Here is a 16,534-nt window from a genome sequence, read left to right as displayed (position 1 = left end):
AATCACTCTTAGGTGCAAAGAGTTAGCCTGAGCAGTTCTGTCTGCATTCAGGAAATGTAAATCCAGGCTGGCAGGGATCACAGGTGATAGGTCCAGGCAGTCAGCTGCATCCAGGACAACCCAGCTCCGTAAAACTTACTTTCTCAGGCTACTTTTGGGTTCACAACCAGCAACCACAGACCTTTAGCCTCTTGGATCCTATTTAAATTTTCATGGCCAAAAAATGCATACAAAAGACCTTTCAATTCAAAATACAAGTGACCTAAAATGTTTAAATTATTGAATTAAAAGAATAACCATATTTGGCATAGAAGCATATACAGGGTAGGCAATCAAAATCTTTTTCACCCACAGAGTAGAAATGTCAAACACTAGAGGATATGCATTTAAGGTGAGAGGGGGATGTTTAAGGGCGATGTGTGGGGCACATTGTAGTTGGTGCCAGAAACAGGCTGTCTGGGAGTGGCAAAAGCAGATACGATAATAGCTGTTCAGAGGTTAAGTGGATACATGAATATTCAGGGAATATAGATCATTCGCAAATCCAAAGGATCTGTTCACGTACCGTATTGTTCTATGTTCAATATATGCTGACCATTCCCTTCTAGGCCACGACAGAGACTGTCAAACTTTCTGATGCAGAGTCTCAATCTGAAATGTTGCCCCCACAGTTGCTGCTCAACCTGCTGAGTTTTTCCAACAGTTTATTCTTTGCTGCAGTCACTTGTGACCCCAAAATAATATATAACCAATGACAACAGTGCATTTAGGACCCACAGGAAACTTGGAAGTGTTCACATTCCTGCAACAATACCACTCTTATCTTGGAAGTAAAGGAAAATGCTGATGGGGCAACTCCATTGCATTGTGTCCTCCTGCAGGCAAAAAGCACCCGTAAAGAGAACCTGCAGTTTAGTAAGAGAGGACTGACCAGGCAGCTACTGTATTCCCTGTGTTAACTGTTTCCAGTTTGAAGCAACATTTAGTAAACCAGCCAGGGATTATACTTCTAGATTAAACTCGTGCAAGAAATGAAATGTTGTCTTCATCAAAGAAATGTCAAGTCCATTTCAGAGCATACACAAATCCAGAATTTAAGATTACATGACTGTCACAATGCTATCTGCATTGCAACTTTCAAATATTAATTCAAATGAAAGGCACAATACAAATGTGGCGGTAAAATTGAAAATAGAGGTAAAATTGAAGTATTGGTTGCAATGCAACAAGGCCTGGAACAATATTCTTGTGGACAAGTTTTCTAGTGTGTTGGGAAGGATTTAAAGTAATGTTATACGGGGATAGGAAGCTGATAGGAATTCAAGAGAGAACTGGAAGATAGAGAAGAAATGAAACATTCAATAATAGGCCATTTCTAAATGTGCTCACTGAGATATAAATAAATGCAAAGTGTTGAGTAAAAAGGGAAATGAAGCATTGGTAGACATAAGGAAGAATGATAGTTTAGCTATTATGAAGCACAACAGAAATGGCACTTAAATGTCTTTGAGTACGAGGCTGGTACATGAGAATCATGTTGTATATGAGAAAGGTATGGACTGTGGCAATAGTAGTTAAAGAACGTATTAAAGTTTTGTGATGGGATGATTGATAAAAGGAACATCAAATGGAAGTTGAGCAAGCTCAGTGAAGTACCAAATTGGAGCAAGTACCAAATTGGACCAAAAATGTTAGGGCAGTAATAGTTGGGAATTTCAACTACTAACATTAATTGGAATATAGGTATTGTAAAATCTATGGGTGGTGGGAAGGGCGGGGGGGGGCATACTCAGAACTGATTAACCAAATGCCATTATGTAGCAAGCAGAATAAGCAGGTGAGGAAAGGTTAGTGGGGGGGGGGTAAACTATTCCTCCTTTTATTACAAAGCAAGAAATAGGGAAGACTGTAGAACCACAAGATATAGCACCAAGTCCACAAAATGTAGGAACAGAAATAGGCTTGCTTCACTATTCAATAAGTTTATGACCTATCCAACTTTCCTCAAATCCAGTTTCCCCACATTCAACCCTTGATTCCCTTACTGATTTAAAAACTCTAATCTTTGTTTTGAATATATTCATGGGTTCTGCCTCCACAGTTTCTGAAACATGGAATCTAAATAATTCACAACCTTTTAAGACAAGGAAGTCTTCCTCGTCTCAAATCTTAAACAGGCATCCTATTATTCTCATACTATGCACTTGGATCCTAAATTCTCCTATGAATGAAGCATCACCTCAGCACATATACTATCAAGACCAAAGGAAACGCGCGCTCACATTCTTTCAAATTTAGAGGAGAATAGGCCTATTTGTACAAACATTTTATCACAAGAGTTTCTCTATTGCTCAGATCAACCTGGTAAACCTTCTCTGAATTAAAAGATGTGGTCTCATGAGAGCCTTGTAACTCCGTATGTATTAAGTCTTCCCTGTTTTCCTGCTTCATGCCCCTAAAAGGCTGTATTCCATTAGATGTCTCAGTTACCTGCTGAGGTAAGGCAAAAACTCAGAACATACAGTAGTTGAATGCATGCTTGAAGAAACATAGATTCTAAGTCCAGGTGTCGGAAACAAACGAAGGGAATCCTGGCTATTTTCTTGATTAGTTTTTGCTCTTCAAGAGGTGTCCCAAATAAGCAGCTGCCCAACTAATGAATGGCCCAATTAACTGGAATCCCTGTATTTTAATTTTACATAGAATACATTTGAGGATTTAAAAAAAAACTATATATGCAACTTCTGTAGTTTCAAAGGATTTTCTCCCTGCCTTGCTCTCTCTAAAGTAATTTAAAGACTTCATGTGGTACAAAACAGGGATACATTGAAGTATAACTTAGCAAAATGTCTCAAATAATCCCTAGAGATAAGGAATCAAGCATCCATAAATAACTAATACAGTAACTTCAGTTAGAATACTTCTCAAAATTGAGACATCTCATGTACTTCAATATTGTCAAAGCTATACTTCTTTCAATACAAAAGAAAATAACATGAGTCAGCCATTTAGCCCCATATACCTGCTCCATAGATCACAACTAATCCTTCAGTTTAAAGCCACTTTCTTACAGCAGCTCCATATGCCTTCATTCTCTGATTATTTTCATATGCAAAAATCCATTAATCTCTGTCTTGATACACTCAACAAATGAGCCAATGACACTCAGCACTGACTGTGATAATCCACAGTCCTCTTGCATAGGGAAATCCAAAGATTCACTACGTTCTGAGCAAATATATTTCACCTGGTCTTGAACAGTTGACCCCCTATTATAAGGGCCTCTAGCCAGAGAAAGCATCATCCTTGTATACTCCCTGTCAGCCCTAAAAGAATTTCATACATATCAATAAGATCAACTCTAATTTTTCTAAACTCAAGGGAGAAATGACAGTCTACTTCATCTCTCTTTCTACACAAGGCTTGCTCTTCAAAGAATCAGAGGTAAATCTCTGTGGCATTCTATTACAATATAGGGCTCACTGGGTTGTGAAAGACAATTAACAGAAATCTGAATTTACACTAATTTTAAAAGTAAGTTTTCAAATAAGAAGTTAGTTACAGGTTTGCACACATGGGATGGGGTAGAGCTAGTTAATTCAAAAAGGCAACCAGTCCTCAAATAAAATGTTTACATGTAACCTTCCAGATAATCAAACAGACACCAATTTCTGTTAAGAACACAGCTGGCAATTCACAACCGGATGCAGCACTATAAAGAGATTTGTATTGGAAAATGGCAAGGCAATCTCTTTTATTAACACCTGGGAACTATCTTGCCAAATAACGTTACATACACTGATAACTGATAATTTAAGGCCTTCAAAAATAGCTTTTGGATGTGGGACATTCTGATTCTGTATCTTTGTAACTGCATGGGAAAGGCAATAAATAAATGTTCATGTTAATCAATCTCCCTACACTCCTGACTAACAGAAAAATAATCAGATTACAGATAATTCTTATGAACCCTTATGTATTCTCCTGAAGATAAAGACAGAACGCTCCTGAAGATTCTCTACCATTACCTTCCAATCCATAATGCCAAACATCTTCTGGAATATATTTTATTATTTGTTTATTTATGGTAACATTACTAGGTGTTGTGAGTTATACGTGCTGTGTTGTGCACCATGATCCAGCGGAATGTTTTATTTGGTGGTACACATGTATACAGTTAAACGACAATAAATTTGACTTGAACATCTGCAATGTTGGTTGGCATTGCAAGTTCAGTTACATTACACTAATGCTCAGGGAACTGAGATTTAAATTTTTGATGAATAAAAAACTAAATTGTTATTTATTCAATGTCAAGGATGACCTGATGTGTAAAGTTGGAACCTTATGCATAAGTACAGCACAATGCACAAATTTATATTTGTAAGTCAACCAGCACAAAACTGAAATAGAATTAGCATAGCAGTATTGCAACTTATGGCTAAGTTTCATCTGTCAGGAACTAATACAAAGGCAAGCTTCAACTGTTCCAGAGTTCTTAACCCAAAAATATATTAAAAAATCAATTGCTCATTTCATGATTAGCACAGTCTCCTGGTATCATAGATAACATTTTCATCTCAGTTCCTGCACACAGAGTGGAAAAACATACTTACTTTTTGTTGTTTGTGCAAATCAAGCAAATCGCGTACATGATGTCTCAGCATGTTTTGACACTTCCACATTTCATTTAATGCCCTGTTAAAAGTTGAAATAAAAAGCAAGGACATTAGTAGCCAATTTCAAACTACCATTGGATTCATTATAATTTCAAGTCCACTACAGAAATACTGCAGAATTTGTTATATCCTTCTGTGATGCCATAGGCCCAGAAAAATGTTATTAATCAGTTATTGGTATTTGATCACATTGGTAGCTCTCAAGTCTGTGACAATCTTTTCAGCAAAGCAGAGCTTAAATTTATCCAATCAAGTTTTTACCCAGTATATCATAGATTTTTAGTATAACTCACAAATTACATTCTAACAATTATGGCCATAATTGGAGGTTCAGCAGGTTGATTCCAGAGATGAGGGGGTTAGATTATGAGGAGAGATTGAGTCCCTTGGGACTATACTTGCTGGAATTCAGAACAATGAGAGGACATCTTACAGAAACATATAAAATCATGAAAGGGATAGATAAGATAAAGGCAGGAAAGTTGTTTCCACTGGTAAGTGAGACTAGAACTAAGAGACATAGCCTCAAGGTTCAGGGAAGTAGATTTAGGACGGAGATGAAGAGGAACTGTTTTTCCCAGAGTGGTGAATCTGTGGAATTCTCTGCCCAAATGAAGCAGTGGAGGCTACCTCAGTAATTACATTTAAGACAAGGTTGATAGATTTTTGCATAGTAGGAGAATCAAAGGTCATGGGGAAAGGGCAGGTAAGGTGGAGATGAGTCCATGGCCAGATCAGCCATGATCGTATTGAATGGCAGAGCAGACTCGATGTGCTAGATGGCCTACTCCTGCTCCTATATCTTCTAATATGATTTTCTTGTTCCCGCTATCTCCTTGGAAATACTAAAATTGGCATTCATATCATCTTCTGTTGTATTTCTTGTCCAGTTGCATGAAATTACCATTCACTGCAGCAAAAGTAACTGGGGCAATTCTCATACTGATATCGCTGGAGGCAAGAATGAGAAATTTCTTCTGTAAAATTCGCCCGTTCTTTAAGATCTTCGCTCAAACTTTCCATCACATATGCAATAAGCACATCACAGGCATAAAAGGAATAAAAGTAATGTCACCTCTAGTGTCAATGTTAAAGCCAGTCATAGAAAATTTCACTCATTTCTCCCTATCAATCACACTTGGTGATCATTTAAGCACTTTAATTTATATTAAAATATCCTCCATTCATTAATTTTTTCTGAAGCAATTCTCAGGCTCTTAATGGGAGAAGCTGTTGCTGTTCCTGTCTTTTCTATTTTTTAAACAGGCTCTGTTCACTAGTTAATCTGGCTTTGTCAGCGACAGAATACAACTTCTTCTGAAGTAGTTCCTCAGATTGAGGATGATTTGCTTCCACTTCTCTCTTGTGTGCTCTGAGGTGGCTAACAAGGCCAATGTAGGAACACAGAACAGTACAGGTCCTTCAGCCCATGACGTTGTGCCACCCAACAATTTAACCTCCTCTAAAATCAATCTAACCCTTCCCTCCCACAGAGCCCTTTATTTTTCTTTCATCCACGTGCCTATGTAAGAGTCTCTTAAATGCCCCTAATGAACCTGCCTCTACCATCACTCCTGGCACTGCTTTCCACATACTACCAAACTGTGAAACACACCCCCCCCCCCCGCTGTAGATCCAACCCCCTTATTTTCCTCCAAGCACTTTATATTTACCTCCCACCCCCCATATTAACCATTTCTGCCCTGGGAAAAAATCTCTGCCTGTCTATTCTATCCAATGTCTCTCATCATCTTGCACACCCTGTCAAGTCACCTCACAATCTCCTTTGCTCCAAAGAGTAGAGCCATAGCTTGCTCAGCCTATCCTGATAAGACATGCTGTCTAATCCAGGCAGTATCCTGGTAAATCTTCTCTAAAACTTCCACACCACATCTATTCTATAATGAGGTGACCAGAAATGAACACAATACTCCAACTTATGCACAGTCTGTAGTATGCATTTGTACTTGCCAATGTACAGGATGCCACATCAGGAGCAGCAAATGGAGTAAATGAGGCTGGTGAAGAGCATGTGAATACTTGCTCCATGCTGAAGAGCTGTTCAGATCCCTGGATGTAGGTGAGGCAGGTGTAAGACGACTTTCAAGTATGGCAGGGAAAGTGACAGATGTAATAAAAGGATTGGTGGGGGAGGCATGAGTGGACCAGAGAGTCAGAGGAAGTGGTTACTGTGGAAGTTGGAAAGGGGTGAAGAGGAAATGTGGCTATCGGTGGGAATTTCATAGCAGCAGGCAGAATTTGCAGAGGAGGGACAAGTGTAGGCAGGAACAAAGACAGACTTGTTTATATATCTTGACTAAGAGTTAAGGATTAGGGCATGATAGATTTGAGGCTGTGCAGGGGAGCTCTCTGAAAGTGATGACATTTGTGACAGTGCAGGAGTAGTGTCTGATGTTTATTGGTGGGTGGGGGTCATGGTTCAGGGTAGGTGTGAGAGTATCCGAGAGCTGCTGTCTGACCCCTGCAAGGTAGAGGTTAGTTTGCCATACTATAATGACACTGCCCTTAGGGGTAGGTGGGTTGGACTGTCCAAGACCTAGTAGGGGTTGTAGGCAAGGCAAGGAGAGGGGTGGGAGAGTGGTGCGGGGCTAGGAGTAGGATATGAGGTCAGAGGGTGGGAAAGAGAGGAAGCCATGGTGGGAATGGTGACAGGGGAGGAAGGAAAAGACCCGCAACATTGGGAGCTTGGGGATGGGCAGGAAAGCTTGGTAGTACCATCGGAGTTTCAGAAGCCTGAACTTGAGCAGGAGACATGACTAAGAAATATGAATGGTTGAGTTAAACACCCTAGACTGATTGCACATTAGCCAGGCAGCTGTATTTCCAACGCACAATATATTTAGATTATAAACTGTTGTTGGGAACAGAACCCTATTGTGACCTGGGGAGGTCCTGTACTTAGAGAAATGGAATTCTTTCTTGCTGGTGACTTCTCATGAACCTCTATAGAGTCAGGTAAAAAAACATCAAAATAACAAATCTCAGAGTAGCTATCATTTCTGAGCAGTGGCCCATAATTCCCTATGATGATGGAAGTAAAATCACCACAACATATCATTTTCACTGTGGATTTTAACACTTTGCTCTGAGTACAGCTGAACAGTTCCAACAATTGACATGTCTTGAATAGAACAAAATTTGCAATTTAAATAAAGGAAAATTTTAGATGATGCAGTTGGATGATTTCAGTTCAGTTTTTTAGAAAGCTGACAGTATCCATGAATAATTAGTCAAAAGAATTTTATAGCTAAGTTACTTCTATAATTCAGGGTTTTCCAAATTGTTCTGGCAGTAGTTATAACAAACTCTATATTAAGGCTAACTGCTTCTGAAGCAGGAAGTTAAATCCTTTAGGTATAGGAGCATAGATCTTTTTACTTCAGTGCTAATTTCCATAGGACAGCTGGAGTGCCACACTTCAGCAATCCATGCAATGCTTGTTATGAAGGTAAAAACATTATCATACCTGAAGCCATAAGGCTGTGTTTAATATGCTTAAACTTTAATTAGTATTATATAATTGCATATTTGTGTAAAGGGAACATTACTCTTGACTAATTTTTCAAGAAAACAAAGAGACAATAGTGAATAATTCAGAATCATACACTTGGGAGTTCAGTTAAAACAATTTTAAAACATACTTCACAGCATTGGTGTCCAGGGTTGCATAAAGATAATACAAACACTTCATCCTTTCTGTAGTCTCCAAGTTGTGAGGCACCATATACTGTGCAAATATCCGTTCAACAAGTAATCTGCAAGTCAGAATTCAAAAGCATTGGTTTGGTTTTTAAAATACTGCAGTATGTAGCAGCTGTTACTGTTCAAATATGTTATTTTAATGAAAAATTTAAGACTTTCAAAACAGCAGTTACTTCTGCAAACTATTTAATGTTGCAAACAACCACATAGTGACTACAGTGCACACCAGAGGTCACTCTTACAACTCGGGGGTAAATTTACATGGCTAAGTATACTGTAAACCCTTCAAAATTGATTGTATTCACACAAAAATAGACATTGTGTCCTTTCATCTATAAGCAAAGGATTGTCCCATTTTTTTTTACTCTTTTTGAATACCACAGTGTACAGAGCTAATCAAAGAGATCATATACAGTATATGCTAAGCAAAAGAGCAGTTTATGATAATATGGTGCACGTAGATTACACTGAGCAACACGCACAAAGAGCTGAGGAACTCAGCAAGTCAGGCAGCAACTATGGAGGGGCATTAAGCAGTCTTGGTTTTGAGCTTAGACCATTCATCAGGACTGGAAAGGAAGGGGGCAGAAGTAGGTGGGAGGACGGGAAGGAGTACAAGCAGGCAATGATAGATGAGATCAAGTGAGGGGGAAGGTGGTTGGGGAGATGGGATGAAGTAAGAAGCTGGGTGGTAATAGGTGGAAGAGATAAAGGGCTGAAGGAGAAGGAAGAATAGGAGAGGACAGTGGACCATAGAAAGGGAAAGGGGTGATGGGCAAATGAGAAAAGGAGGATAGAAAGGGTTGCCAGAATGGGGATAGAAAAAGAGAAGGGGAGAGGAAGGTGTGATGACTGGAAGCTTGGGAAATCAGCATTCATGGCATCAGGTTGGAGGCAATCCAGACAGAATATGAGGTGTTGTTCCTTCACCCTGAGCTTGGTCTCATCGTGGCAGTAGGGGAGACCGTGGACACACATGTCAGAATGGGAAGTCAAATTGAAATGGGTACCCACTAAGAGATCCAAATATGCTCTCTGATTTGCTTACTGGGCTCCTCCTACATTTTGTTTCTGTTGGTCAAGATTTGGAACATCTGCAGAATCTCATGTGTGCAGATTACACTGAATAGCTAAAACAGACATACATGTTGAAGCAAAGCAGGTCAACTGCTTTAAACTTCTATCTTCAAAGAGTTTGCATTTTTAAAAATTAAATGATTAACCCAGTGTATCAATTACTGGTAAAATTTGGAACCCTATAAAATAGCGGGCTGAAGAATTTCAGTGCCAAGCATGTCTTTTAAGATTGAAATTTTCCCTCAAATTCCTTTTGGATACCAAGGATTATTTCTCAATCTTTACTGTGCAAGGCATTCTTAAAATCTAGTCACTTGCAGAGGCATGGAACTAAATTCTGATAAATATTAAATGTAACTTTGTAAAGCTTTAGATAATAAGTTGACCTGTAGATTTAATAAAAGTAAATCTCCATTAAAATTCTGAATGATTCTGCAATAAAGATGTAAATGAAAAGATAAAAAGATAAACTACAAGATTTTGCAAACTCCCAAATTCAATTTCTTTTTTTTATATGATCTTGATAAAAATTATTGCAAATAGGTGCTGCACTTACAATGCATGGAATATACATAGGAACTATAGGCATACAGAAAAACACAAACACGAGGAATTCTGCAGGTGCTGGAAATTCAAGCAACACACATCAAAGTTGCTGGTGAATGCAGCAGGCCAGGCAGCATCTCTAGGAAGAGGTACAGTTGACGTTTCGGGCCGAGACCCTTCGTCAGGACTAACGGAAGGAAGAGCTAGTAAGAGATTTGGAAGTGGGAGGGGGAGGGAAGATCCAAAATGATAGGAGAAGACAGAAGGGGTTTTTTTCATGGTCCATGGAGGAAAAAAAGATTGAATTATCAGGAGTTGTAGAAAACCAAGCTGTAACCATATTAAAACACACAAGAATCTGACAGGGCTTCTCAAGCTTAATCATAGGTTAAGGTGACAGCCACTTAACACTCAACACTCAGAGAGGAGCAATCACATTTCTCAAATTGCTGTGAATGTTTTAAAACTTCTATTCCAGATCACTATAGCTTTTAAGTTTCCATACCCATAATAGGCAAAGGCAGACAAATGGAATGGCACAGTGGCATAGCTAGTAGAGTTGCTGCCACAGTGATTGGGTTCAATCCTGACCTCTGGTGCTGCCTGAGCAGACATAGCCAGCTTTTCCTGTGACTGCATAGGTTTCCTCCAAATGCTCTAGTTTCCTTTCATGGGTAGAATATGGGCAGGTTTGTATGCTAATTACAACTGTAAATTGCCCTTGGTGTGCAAGTTAGTGGTAGACTACGTGAGGAGTTAAGGGAAGTATGGAGAATACAATGATTGGCATAAGATTGGTAGAATTACATCATCTTGCAGAATTGATGAGCTGAAAAGCCTGTTCCCATGCTCTATGACATTTTGAATAATAGGGGAGTTAAGTTTATTTGAGGCTAGTCAGGAATCGATCAGATGAACCATGATCTCACTAAACAGTGAAGTAGACTCAAATGGCAAAATGTGAGTCAATGCTGCTCCAATTTCTTATATTGTATTTATTATGAGGAACCGTACTGAAAAATCACTTGTAAAAATGACTAGGTTTGAACAAATTCCTTTCATATTCCTTTTGTACATATCAATTAACTTTTAGTGATTTCAGGATGTAGACATTCAAAATAACAGTTGTTTCTCAGTTTTCAAAACTATAATCAGGTTTGATATCACTGGCATATGTTGTGAAATTTGTTGTTTTCTGGCAGTGGTACCCACAATTGAAATGCTGATGGAACTGGTAGAAAGGAGGCTAATTCTACAACAGCTTTGATGTTCCCTGGATATTAACCAAGTAATCTGAGAATAAAGGCAGCCCTGAAAACAGGGATCCACAGGTTGGCATTAACAATTAAAATGTAGAATTCCAAACATGACTTGTTTAAAAGTAAATTTTAGAAAGATAGTCACCCTAAATGGAATGCATGATATTTTAGAAAAGAAGGCATGTGGGGATGTGGGGCAGTGAATTTGAAGAAAGGTCTAAATAATTTATAGGTAACACCAACATGTGACATCCTATACTGTATTTGCAGCCAAGTTTGGGGACGATATGAAGATAGGTGGAGAGGGATATAGGATTGATGAAGGAGGGAATATGCAGAAAGACTTAGACAGATGAGAGAATGGGCAGAGGAGTGACAGATGAAATATATTGTAGGGAAGTGCATGGTCTTGCACATTGGCAGAAGGAATAAAAGCATAGACTACTTTCTAAATGGGGAGAAAATGTGGAGACATTAGTAGTGACCTTTTAAAAATAAATTTGCAGAGGACTTGAAAATTGCATATGTTAATTCACTCTTGAGGAAGGCAAAGAAAGGAAATTACAGACCAGTTGGCCTGACTTCTGTGATTGGGAAGGTGTTGAAATCCATTACTGAGGATGAGGCTTCAGAGTACTTAGAGGCACATGATAAAATAGACCAAAGTCAGCACAGTTTCCTTAAGGGGAAATCTTGTCTGACAAATATGTTGGAACTCTTTGAAGAAATAACAGGCAAGATAGACAAAGGAGAGCCAGTGGATGTAGCTTACATCATTTTCAGAAGGCCTTTGACATGATGCTGCACATGTGGCAGCCAAACAAGTGCCTATGGTATTACTGGAAAGATACTAGAATGGATAGAAGATTAGTTATCTGCCAGCAGGCAAAGAGAGCAAATAAAGACAGCCTTTTCTGGTTGGTTGTCAGTGAACAGTGGCATTCCACAGCAGTCAGTGTTGGAACCAGTTCTTTTCATGTTATGAGTCAATGATTGGGATGACAGAATTAATGGCTTTGCGGTCAAGTTTGCAGACAATATACGAAAATAGGTGGAGGGGCAGGCAGTGTTGAGGAAGCAGGGAGATCAAGAGAATGGGCAAAGAAGAGGCAGATGGAATATAGTGTTGTGAAATGTATGGTCATGCACTTTGGTAGATGGAACAAAGGCATAGTCTATTTTCTAAACAGGGAGAAAATTCAGAAATCAAAAGATGCAAAGGGACTTAGAAGTCCTTGTGCAGGATTCCCCAAAGGTTAACTTGCAAGTTGAGTCAATAGCAAGAAAGGCAAATACAATGTGAATTTATCTCTAGAGGACTAGAACATAAAAGCAAGAATATAATGCTGAGGCTTTATAAGGCATTGGTCAGACTACAATGTCAGCAGTACTGGGGCCCTAATCTTAGAAAAGACATGCTGGTACTGGAGAGGGACCAGAGGAAATTACAAGAATGATCCCAATAATGAAAGGGTTAACATGAGGAGCATTTGATGGCTCTGGGCTGGAGTTTAGAAGAATGGGGGTGGGATGGGGTATTGTATTGAAACCTATCAAATACTGAAAGGCCTAGATAAAGTGGATGTGGAGAGGATGCTTCCTATAGTGGGGGAGTCTCGGATCAGAGTAAACAGCCTAAGAATAGAGGGGCATCCAGTTAGAAGAGAGATAAAAGATAAATTTCTTTAGCCAGAGGGTGGTGAATCTATGGAATTTATGGCTGTACAGGCCAAGTCATTTGGCGTATTTAAAGTGGAGGTTGATAGGTTGTTGATTAGTCAGGGTGTGAAGAGTTATGGGGAGAAAGCAGGAGAATGTGTTGAGGGGGGATAAAAGTCAGCTACGATGGAATGGTGGAGTAGACTCAATGGTCCCAGTGAACTAATTCTGCTCCTATATCTTATGGTCTATATATTAGTTTTACAGTATGAAAAACTCTGTTGATGTGTCAAATTTCCATGAAAAGTCTGCTTAATCCATCTTCCCAAGTTCTGGCAAGTGCTCATATTTCAACCATCGGTTGTTTCTTTGAGGAAAGAGCAGTAAGTATTTTAAATGAAATGGTAAATGTGATTTAGAATTATTTCCAACAATAAGAGTTGGATGGTCAGAAATCAACAAAAAGGAGATTTAATAAACTAAGTTGCTGGCATTGACAACAAAAAAATTGAAGACGGTAGTATACAGAGGAACACGTGGGAAATGAAGGAGCGCACAATCTAATCGAAGTATAAGACTATGAATGGGAAGTTACAGAGGTAGTGAACACAGAAAAGGGGACAAAGGGAAAAGATGTTCATTAAAAAGAATAAGAAATTATATTCTATCCCCAGCGTGGTCCTGGAACAAAGTAATTAAGAGCTTCATATGATCTGCTATTGGGCTGCTAAGCTGGTTACGATTAGGCACACTCAAGCTTTCAGGCATATTTATTTTCTGCAAGGAATAAATTGCTATTGTTAAATTTAGCAGCACCTCAGCTTTATCCCAAGGATTCTAAAATTGCACTAGTAGGATCCTTGGACAGCTAAGAACTCAGTAAGATGTAAAGATCTTGTCAGAATCTCTGGTAAATTAATCTAACTTGTTTGCACAGAATTCAAAGCAAAATGTTTAAGGCTGTGATGGAGATACAGTTCTATGCAAAAGTCTGAGGTATATAAAATCTCTCTCACTTGCAGATGCCTCAGACTTTTGCAAGTACAGCAGGCTGTTTTTTGTATCATCTCCTGCGTGGGTTAATTTTGATTTGATTTGAAGCACACGGTGGAAAGCCATCTACACTATCCTCTCTTTATTTGCCCATGAAACAGCAATATCTGTGAGTCTTAAGTTTTTGTTAATATTGGTAAACATTTGGTACATATAATACTGTGCAAAAGCCTTAGGAACCCTAGCTACTGCACAGTACTGTATGACCACTAAGATGTGATCAATCACACACCTGCCCTGTATATGGAAAGGGAGAAAAAAAATATCAGGAGCAATTTTGTAATAGAATAACTTTATGGTTAAACTGTTATTCACAAATACATAACAAATGAAGGCTAGCCTCCTGGGGAATAAGTTTGACAGGATAATACCACTAACAGGCAGCAGAACAGTAAGTCACTGACAGGAAGAAAGCATTTAAGGGTAAATTAAAAAGGCTAATGAAGTCATCAGTCATTCTCTCTTAGTTGAATAGTTTGTCCAAGTCTTAGCATATAATTTTTCAGGGAACATAGGATATTAAGAAAGAATGTTAATCTATTGCTAGCTAGGGGATTTGTTCAATCTGCATCTATGATGACAATTTGTTGAGATTTACTATCAATGATTTAAATTGAAAACAACATTCATCTTAGTGACAAAGGAAAGAATATTAAGCCCATGAGCTAAGTAAAATTTACAATTAATTCTACTCAGTGACTAGCCTCCAAGCCAGAAGAGACCTGTAATACAAATATCAACCATTTGTTCGGGCAATGTAAGAAAACTGAGGAGAACTGTTCCATCCTGACATGGAAGACAAACAGTGAAACATATCTTCTTAAAATACACAGCTAATTCAATAGGAAGGATAGAAAATTTCTTTAAGAGTAGAAATAATGAAGTCCAGAAAATAGCAATTCAAAATATATTAAGTTACTTCTGTCAGTGACGATATTTTGACGCTAAAAGTAAACACATCCAAGGCTATAAAAACAAATATTATTGCAAGAAGAGTAAACATTCTTTTCTGGGGTGATGACAGCAATTTTTATGAATTATACAAATTACACCCAATATACAAGCTTGTTGGGTAGATGTTCCAAAGATAAAAGAAACAAGCCAAAGACTGGAAATATTCCTTGTGGTCTTAAACTAACCTATCAAAATATTGTTTTTAATCTACTTTTTGGAGGGAGTTAAAAGTGGGCATGTAATAGCAACAAATATTGGGAAAGTCTTTTCAGAAAGTCCTCAGGATTTAGTACTTGCTTCCACTCAAGTTGGGTACTGAAGGGTCAGAATTGTATACGCTGTGCATATGGGTCAGGAGGTGCTCAACTAATGGGTGGGTATTTTGGGAGGTGATGTGTTCCTCCCACCATTTACATCAGGCTTTGATACAATCCCAACAAACAGATTAACTCAAGGGCTAGGAACTTCTGCAATCTCTTGGGATTTTAGAATTTCTGACAAGGAGGCTTTGAAACAAAAAACTTGAATCTACTCCTCTATCCATCTGTTGCCTTGGGAGTCTGGTGTCTGACATGTCAGTCCATCAAAGCTCACTAAGTATAACAGTTACACATGGAACAGTAACTGGCATGGTATAAAATTTGATAATGGCTAAATTGGCAAACAATTGTGATCAATATATTTTAAATAAATTTACTACTTTATGAATAGCAATCCACAAACCACAGCCTTCTACTACACACTAGGCATTTGATATGGTGCCAGTATGCTGCGGTTATGAAACTAACATAAGAGGCACAATCATAAATAAATACTCCTCACTTCCTTCATTTTCTATCACCACAGTAAAGGAACAAAGCTTAAAAATAAAACACTGATGTTCACTGATTGAAAGGCAGAGCTATCACAAATAAAATGCATATACACATCAAGGAAAAAAGATTCAGGGCAAAAAAAAAAAATCAAGGTAACGGCACTAAGATTACTTCACAATGTAACTTGGTCCAAAGTCAATCTCCTATTTAAGTATCAGCGGAGCTGGAAGTTTCATCTTCTAAGAGCCAATTTCTCATGTCTACAAATTGGCAAGGATATTACCCAAGATCACATCTCCTTTGAAAAACTACCACAGAACAAAAAAAATGTTCAGCATTTTACCATCATATTTTAAATATGGTAAATTTTAGGAATTAAATGAAAGTCTAAATAAGTCGGGATAATATAGTATTTAGACACAGAAAAGGTTATCCACGTTTCATTAGAACTAGAAGATGCTATAATTGGACAAAGCCACAGAAAATAAACAAGAAATAAAAAAAGAAGTCTTTGATATATTACCAGGATTTCTCATTTCAGATTTGCAAAATTTGCTGTAATTCAATGGTATAAATTTGAATATCCTCCTGCAACAGTGAAATCATGATGTAAAAGACCTATAGCGTCACCAATTATTAATCTTAACATGGCAAGAAAATGATTTAAATCATAACGTGCATAATGCAGGCATTTTATATTTGTAAAACAGGTACAATCATAACTTTTGTTTTTTGATAGTTAGAATTGCCACAATCACCTGCATTACAT

General features: G+C 38.2%; 1 protein-coding gene across 7 annotated transcripts in view; it reads right to left on the bottom strand.

The window, feature by feature from the left end:
- pds5b (PDS5 cohesin associated factor B) overlaps nt 1-16,534 on the bottom strand; it is a 270,645-nt gene that overhangs the window by 103,839 nt on the left and 150,272 nt on the right. For all 7 annotated transcript variants that reach the window (XM_063054295.1, XM_063054288.1, XM_063054290.1 and 4 more), the window contains 2 exons: nt 8,342-8,455; nt 4,617-4,698 (listed from right to left, as the gene is read on the bottom strand). In XM_063054295.1, coding sequence (XP_062910365.1) covers nt 4,617-4,698; nt 8,342-8,455 — 196 coding nt within the window. The remainder of the gene's footprint in view (nt 1-4,616; nt 4,699-8,341; nt 8,456-16,534) is intronic.

This window comes from Mobula hypostoma, chromosome 7 (assembly GCF_963921235.1).
Source record: "Mobula hypostoma chromosome 7, sMobHyp1.1, whole genome shotgun sequence".
NCBI lineage: Eukaryota > Metazoa > Chordata > Chondrichthyes > Myliobatiformes > Myliobatidae > Mobula > Mobula hypostoma.
Note: the sequence above shows the minus strand (reverse complement) of the source record. Positions and strands in the feature narration are given on the sequence as shown.